The 7859-nt window shown below is 34.2% G+C and overlaps 1 protein-coding gene across 1 annotated transcript; it reads right to left on the reverse strand.

Annotated features, from left to right (window-relative positions):
- Positions 1 to 3318: 3318 nt before the first annotated feature.
- LOC143470757 (multicopper oxidase mco-like) lies at positions 3319 to 7859 on the reverse strand. Its single transcript, XM_076969029.1, has 14 exons — positions 7722 to 7859; positions 7358 to 7557; positions 7107 to 7208; positions 6893 to 7024; positions 6565 to 6770; positions 6247 to 6351; positions 6119 to 6125; positions 5540 to 5713; positions 5322 to 5401; positions 4871 to 4964; positions 4489 to 4603; positions 4170 to 4336; positions 3919 to 4024; positions 3319 to 3582 (listed from the first exon to the last, which is right to left on the reverse strand). Exons 1-14 carry the CDS (start codon positions 7822 to 7824, stop codon positions 3395 to 3397), a joined length of 1779 nt encoding a protein of 592 aa, XP_076825144.1. The 5' UTR covers positions 7825 to 7859; the 3' UTR covers positions 3319 to 3394.

A 7859-nucleotide genomic window follows, 5' to 3' on the forward strand; every position in this document is an offset into this window, starting at 1 on the left:
GTCAAATTAAAGGATAACATGTTATGGAAGCCTTATAAATAGTTGTGAGGCATAATATACAATAAAGCGAAGGAATAAAGAAAGCGCCAAACAGCTAGGTCTTGGAGAATGAAAGTAAAAATGCTGAGATTCCTGTGAAAAATTTGGAAGATCACCTTTTCTTACAAACTTTGCCAGTGCCACCATACCGATGTCCTCATGATTAAGAAGGTGGCAGCGAATATTAACATCGCCGATATATTAATGGGCGAGGATCGACTTTTTTAGTTCACAAAAAATACTTTGAAACTTCGAAAAAACCATAGCAGCAGCGTATCAGCATTATTCAAACGTTTGCACAAACCATAAATTTAGCTCAAAAAGTAGAAATATTCTTATTGTTACGTTGCTCAAGGCTATATTAGAATGATATAATGGAATATTTCAGCCTCACTATAACCTAATTTTCCGACAATGAATCTCTAGGTCTTCATAAGCCTATTTTCAGCAACGAGTTTTAAGTAAGTTTCAAGTGACTGTTATGATTTTAGTTCTCTATCTTGCTTCTGCTCATACGTAATTGTATTTTCATATTTTGTGTTTGGCAAGTGGCAAGTCTCATTGATTTATTAAAGTAGAGAAGACCACTCTACGATTGAGAAGTGAAGTTAAGCATAAAATTTGTAAATCGATTGGCAGCGGGCTTAGGCTAAGACGTTACTGGCTCCATTCCTTTCGTTTCTTCTTGCCCATGCTGAGATGGCATGATGCTTTTTTATTTTTGTAAGAGCAGAAATGAAAAAGAGATAAAGCAAACACAAAAAGGCACTTAAAAGTGTTGCAATAAGCAAAATCTTTTTCTTGGTCATCATACTATGTTTTGATTTGTTATTCTGTAAAATTACACATGAATTAGCCTACATATTACAAACTAAATATGTAATCTTGTTTAGCAATTAGTTTAGCCTTTCGAGTAGTGGTAACGAAAAATTTCTAAGTGCCTAATAACTGTCTTTGTTCTTTCTGGCAAATTCTGGGATTATCCTTTCCTCAAAAATAGAATCACTGGTTGACTGCAGTAAAGAATACAATCTAAATAAAACAAAGAGCCTTATACAGCATCTTTTAAAGAAGTTTGCGGAAGCCTGTGAAAAGCAATTGGAGTGGAACTACGGTTCGTGCACTCAGGCTTGCTTGTACTGGCCGTAATATGTCAGATGTTTAGCGTATAATGAAGACTCAAACTCAACGTTTCGCTTGCATTTGAAACCGCAGTGGACTGGTGACTGCATTACAAGAATGACAATTACAGCTCTCAATAAATTATATTAGGAATGCATTGATTTGTTGGGCTGCACAAATTTATTCAGCAGATTAGGATAAAAAGGCAGTTTCATCTTTCTAAATTAATTTCCCGGTTCGCCTATTACTGAATATTTAAGATATAAATACCTTTACTAACTTAATTTGCTTGAAAAACTTTTCAGAACGGCGGTTATTGTTTTTGCTGCACTTAACTTGAACCAATAAGTTTGCAATTTGACGAATATACCGCACTGAAGGTGATTATCCAGTCAAAGAGAACGGAAACATCATGTAGCTTAATTGGAATGAAAATTTCGGCGTGAACGCTGATAAATCTCGTGCGTACAGGTGATTAACTTTCCGCTTTGGATTATATGTCGGACTATAGTTACTGTTCAACCTAGCCTTTAGCCTAAACCCAATCAATAATTGCAAGTATATGCTGCAGGTGCCAGCCAACACAGACTAGAACCGATCCCAACCCACATTCCTTCGTTTTTTTCACGAGTTTTTTCTAAACTCTTTTCATTGTTCACGTGTAAACGCGGACACAAGATGTAATGTGTTTCCTTTTGTCAATCGCTTTGCTGTACATCATAGCAATTTGCAACCCAGGTTTCATCAAAAGTCAGTAAAAATAATAACCATGCATACACGCAAGCAAGTTTATAGCAAAAACGAAAAAATTGCGGAAAGCTTATAAGCCTTTGGAAAATATTAGTGAGGTTTCTTATGTTTTTCTGGGACAAAATCACGTTAAATTTTTTGCCGGCGTTTCTTTAGATCTCAATGATGGCCGAACTTGGTGGAATTCAATGTGTCACTTTTGGTAAAAACTGCTTAGTAAATTAATTGTTTCACTTAATTTTGTTCATATATCCCTTGTTTTACAATATCCTATATACTAATAATGGTGGCGCGCAAAGAATTTTTATTTTCGGTAGAAACGCATTTAGACAATTTTCCCTTAACATAATTTTTCGATAATCTGCCAATAATTTATGAAGATATCTAAAACAAATTATAAACCTACGTTTTTCGGCCGTGAATACTTAATGGAAGACTTAATAAATATAGCTATAAGTTAGTGAATATTAATAAATGCTATTTAAAACTATTCCTCCCCAGAATATCAAGCAGTCAGCTTTCTGTCCTTGCAACAAACATAAACTTAATAACAAAATGATTAAGATATTTTATTTATTAATGTAGCAATCTGAAAACATTTTTCAAATTCTCTTTTTCTATATTATTTTCAGCTATATACATCGCTGTATATACCAGCATTATTAATTAACGTAAATACAAAGACTACAAAGAAGTGATATTTTTTGTTATTTACAATAATGTTTCCAAGGATATAAGAAAACAGCAGAAAAAGTAATTACAGTCGAATCCGCTTAATTCGGACACCGGATAACCCGGACAACCGCTTTATTCGGCCAAAATGCTCGGGAACGGAACAAAAGTAAAAATTGAACGTAAAAAACTTCTGTTAATTCGGACAATTCTCCGCTTAATTCGGACACAGGTTCGCAATTCCATCGTTAGGTTATTAGTTATTACACAATAAACAGTACTTCCTTCGTTTTAACACAAGATGCAATTGCATTATGAGTGATTATGGTGAAACAATGACGATTCATGCAGTAACAATCAACAATGAACTCATATAACGCCGTGCCAGCTTCAAAGTCGCTTTTACTTCGGTACAATTGCGTCCATCTTGTAGGACAAAATTGTACAGAAAAGTTTAGCAGAAAAAGTGAAATTGCTTACTAAAGTAAACGAAGACGTTTTATGCGATCAGTGCCAGTTACTGCAGTATAGCGCAGCTGCAATTCATTTATTACGCAACAGTACAGTATTTTAAATGCGTTTTTTGCCTTTATGCATGACCATGAAACGAACAATTGATTTTCCGCTTAATTCGGACAAAGCTATTTCTCCGCTTAATTCGGCCAAAAGTGAGCGGAACCAAAGTGTCCGAATTAAGCGGAGTCGACTGTACTATAAAGTGCTTACAAGCGATTTTGAATCGAACAATTCAGAGCGCTCACAAACAAATGTGCATAAGCACAAGAATGCAGATCACTGTATACATTTAATGTTATTCAGTGACAATGAAAAGAATAAAGGTAGCCAGGACACCTGTCACCAAGATGATGATGTTGAAATGTTTCCTCCTTGATCCTGAACATTCTCCGACAACCTGGTTGAATGGAAACGGGTCGCATTTGCTGCACTGCCCTGGATAAGCATCGCCGGACTTAATGTGTGCGCCAGTAGTATTGGCTCCTTGAAAATTTTAATCAATTCGTTACAAATGCGGTAGAAAGGAGCGTGGTAGAAAACCCATATTAAGTCGATCAACCGAATGAAGTTAACATGAAAACAACATTAAAGCTATTGCAACACTAAATTAAGGGATGGAATAAAATAGCTAAATGTGTACAAAAAAGTTTTGATACCTTATTGCTTTGATAGAATTATTCAAGCCAGGTATTATGTATTTAATTTGGTGATAATATTATTCTAATTTTGATTTCAAAAATAAAAAGAAACAACACCCTAAACAATTTCTGTTAATTAGGCCTGATCTGCTGTGATAGTTTTTTCAATAAAGTATCTTACCGGCTGGTACGATCTTTGTAACCATCATCATACCCTGATCTTCGTGATATAGAATGTGACAGTGAATGACCACGGTACCAATAAAACGATCCGTTCGGAATCGAATCTTCAATGCGAAATATGCAAAATATTAATAGTATCAAAATAAGTAATTAGGAGGATAATTTTATAAAACGCGATTATAATAACATGAAAATACAGAGTTTTATAGATGGAAGCAAGTCGGCAAATATAACGCGAAATATTCTTACCGTAATATTACTAAACGGTGGGACAAGAATTACGTCATGGAAAATTCCACTTGGTGAATAGCCCAAAGTTCCATTAGGATGACTTTCCATATCTCTCCAGCGCTGCGCATGGCCTCGATACTTCAACCATTTGTTATAATCATTATCAGGTAACATAGCCTGTATGCCTAAAAAAAATTTACACGCAATTATATTTATGAGCTACAATGTAGATTGTGGAATGAACAGATATTTGCAAAATCGTTTGATTTTTCTCGATCGACTTCTAAAAATACCACTTTGATAGAAAACGTATAAAAACGTGCTTCTATGTGTTTACTTTTGTTGAAGTTTTCGTACTGGCGATCACATTGTTGTTTATTCTGATCAAAAAAGACTTTGTTTTCCATCACCTTGGCTCCAATTGGTCCAGTGTAGTTGTTGTAACTGATGACCTGAAATGTTTTTTATTACAAGAAATTTTACAAAACATTTTTGAAAACCCAGAAAAAAGCCTTAAGCGAAACTTGCTTTATTTACACAACATTGTTATTTTTCCGTATAGGTGTATACATATGCACGTGTGTCTATAGTCGTTGTCTACATCGTTAACTGAACGATAACGAAATCATGTTAGAGATAATTTCAACATTTTGAAATTGAAAATAAAACTAAATTATAACTAAAAAAACACTATACCATAAAAAATCTTTATAGACTACCTGAAAATTATTCACGTGAATGTGAATTGGATGGGCTGACGTAGCAGTATTGATGATGTACCATTCCTGAACAGTGTCTAAGTTCGCTACAAATCTATAACAATTAAAAAATCAAAAGAAGTTTGACAATTGGTATAGGTCACTCTGCTGCCAGTGATTTGTGCATTTATGCACTTGTGTAATTTTATAGAGTATAGGGTGATGTTCAAATGGTTTTCGAGTACCAAGAGTTTACTAAAAGCAATACAACTGCATGTAGATAAACACATAACCTTTTTAAAGCTGACTGGTTTCGGTCACATACCTTCTTTTTGGTAAGAGCAAATGTTCATATAAAGAGGTAAAAATTAAATAGTAAACTACATTTAAAAGCTTATTTCAGAAGTTGTTGCAAAGACAAACGTTCAGGATAAAAACAATTAACATAGACCATTGTAATAGAGTACTATACCTAAAATTTGTTTTCGATTGAAATCTTTCCCTGTTCAACGTCAAATCTGGTCCAACTTCGATAACAAATCGTCCAGTTACCTAAAGAAGAACAACTTTTTTGAAATGACTTTGTAGAGGTGATTTTTAACTTTGTTGTTTTTTAATTTTGATGAATAAATTTTCAAAAATGCTTGAATAAAAGTACATCTTATAAAGAAATATTCGTTATAGTCTCACTTCGTCTTCCGTCAAATTTCGAAAATCAGACACAAAAGATTGTTTTGCGGGAAGCGATGTCGGTATGACAGTTGAGGTTTGTGTTCCGTTGATTTTTATAGTCAGGAGCTTGCCTTGGTATTGCTGCATACCTCCCATTGATACATCGTCATCAGGTGATTTTACTGATCTCAGCTGAAATGGGAATAACCATCCGTATAATTATTGCGAAATTGTTTTGCCATGGTATATACATAAGAATCTATAGAAACCAAGCTGACACTTGTATGGAAAAAATTAAGTGTTAAATTTCATAGAAGTAGGCAGGACGGTCTTTGGCATTTTCATCAAGGTTTCTCAAACAGTCAAATTTTGAACCTTCGATATTATGCGCACTTTAAAACAATCAATCTTTTGTTTCATAGCAGGAAGTCATTCACGAAAGGATATAGGCCTACTCATGGGTAAACCGCTCACTGAAACTCATGTTGTGATAATTCATGCTGGGCAAATATGTTTAAAACCTTATATTTATGCTTGTCTTTTACTTTTTTATCTTTCATACCAGTATAGGGTCCTTTTACAAAGGTTTGAAACCACTTTTTTTCTGCCACAAGCTTATTCTTGTTAACGTTAAAAATATAGTTAATATCTAAAATTTTCAGTTTTTCTTAATTATATAATTTGCTTCTAAGTTGGCAAAACAAATGAAAGCATCTTGCTTTTACTTCATCTGACCAGCTTGAAAAGTTATTTCGGGCCAAAGTTGTCCGTTGGTGGTAAAATAATCAACCTCATTGTTTTTTAGCCAGTCTTTTAATGTGTCGCTCATCCTATACAGATCATATTTTACTTAAAACCTTGTATGTGTAAACTTTGTTGAACACTCTATTGATAATTAAATTAAAACAATTAAATTAAAATTAAATTAAAACAATTAAATTTGACAATTAAAACTAAAAGATTAAAACAATAATTTTTTCAGTTGCTGATAATTAATACAATCAAGTTCAATTCGATACAAATTTAAAAAGCTAAAACTTTACTGAAATGAATCGTTGACGTTCATCCTATTTTCGATAAACGGAAAGCTTGGGAAGTAATTATCGGCGTAGAGTAAAGTCGGTTGAAACAGGAGTCTCACTTCGTGATGACAATTTTCGGGGCACGAGACATCCAGGAGATGCTGAGGAGTTATGGAAGGATTAGGATTATCCTCCACGATGATCATGCCCGCCATCCCGCTGTGTACCTAATAAAGTTTATATACAAGCGCTGTTTATCATGCACCGATGCAACATAAGCATGACAAGTAAAAAATTATCTTTAAAATCTGATATTTTGATTTTCCTGCTTTTTTGTTGCGGTATTTACGTGAAACAAGGTGCTTCCGTGCAAATGAGGATGGTACCAATAGGTTCCAGCTGGGTGTTGTGAATCGATTTGGTATTCATAAGTGAAAGTTTCCTCTGGGTTTACGTGGATAAAAACGTCATCCTGAGGTTCCTACAAGTAGTAAATATAAAAGAAGTCAAACAATATCAATAACGTAACAGAAAACAAACGAGCTCTCAGCTACTGTACATACCTCGCTACTGATATGCAGTCCATGCGTATGCAAGTTTGTGGTGTTAGGGAACCTTAGCTCATTAAAACTGTTACTGCTGTCACGATATTCCAATGTATTTATCTAAATTAGATTTTTCTTTTACAAAAAGAAAATAATATTTTGTCCAATCTTAAAAGCGATAAATTTTGGTTTTTATTTTTAAAGACAAAACTGGAAAAAATAATTGAATTAACCTTTTGCTTATTAGGGATTGCAGATATCTCACTTACCAAATTTACCATCACTGTGTCACCAGGCTTAAAACGCCATACTGGACCTGGGAAACCTCCATTGTATGTTCTTCTGAACAAAGTCAACCACTCTATAACTACCGGGTTTACTGCTACAGTCAAGTCCACTTCCAAAAACCCATCAGACGACACAAGATCCGACATTGGTCCCGAAAGAGATAAGTTGAACAGATCTCCCCCTATGTGGTTCATGAAAGAAATTTTTCAATTACAAAATATATCACAAAGATAGTATTTGGTCTACAAAACTTAAATAACATTAATTAACGCAACAGTACTTTAACAAGTGTGTACTGTACTGTGAGAAGATTCATGTTCTATTTTATATGTTTATAATACTTACCCACAAATGGGCAAGGTTGGCTCTCAGAACACTCTTGCGATGTGACTCGAACATTGCACTGACATATTGCTAAGAGTAGGAAAATGACGACCACGCCCCTCATAATCGTTCAAATTAGAAAATAAAGGTATGTCCTCC

This window comes from Clavelina lepadiformis, chromosome 9 (assembly GCF_947623445.1).
Source record: "Clavelina lepadiformis chromosome 9, kaClaLepa1.1, whole genome shotgun sequence".
In the NCBI taxonomy this organism is placed as follows: Eukaryota; Metazoa; Chordata; class Ascidiacea; order Aplousobranchia; family Clavelinidae; genus Clavelina; species Clavelina lepadiformis.

What these genes read in the sequence shown, in the direction of transcription:
- LOC143470757 (XM_076969029.1), bottom strand. Translation starts at nt 7,824, where the DNA reads ATGAGGGGCGTGGTCGTCATTTTCCTACTCTTAGCAATATGTCAGTGC. An exon ending in ACGGAAGCACCTTGTTTCAC is followed by an intron (nt 6,771 to 6,892) that starts GTAAATACCGCA and finishes AAACTTTATTAG; the next exon opens with GTACACAGCGGGATGGCGGG. An exon ending in CACCGTTTAGTAATATTACG is followed by an intron (nt 4,025 to 4,169) that starts GTAAGAATATTT and finishes TTCGCATTGAAG; the next exon opens with ATTCGATTCCGAACGGATCG.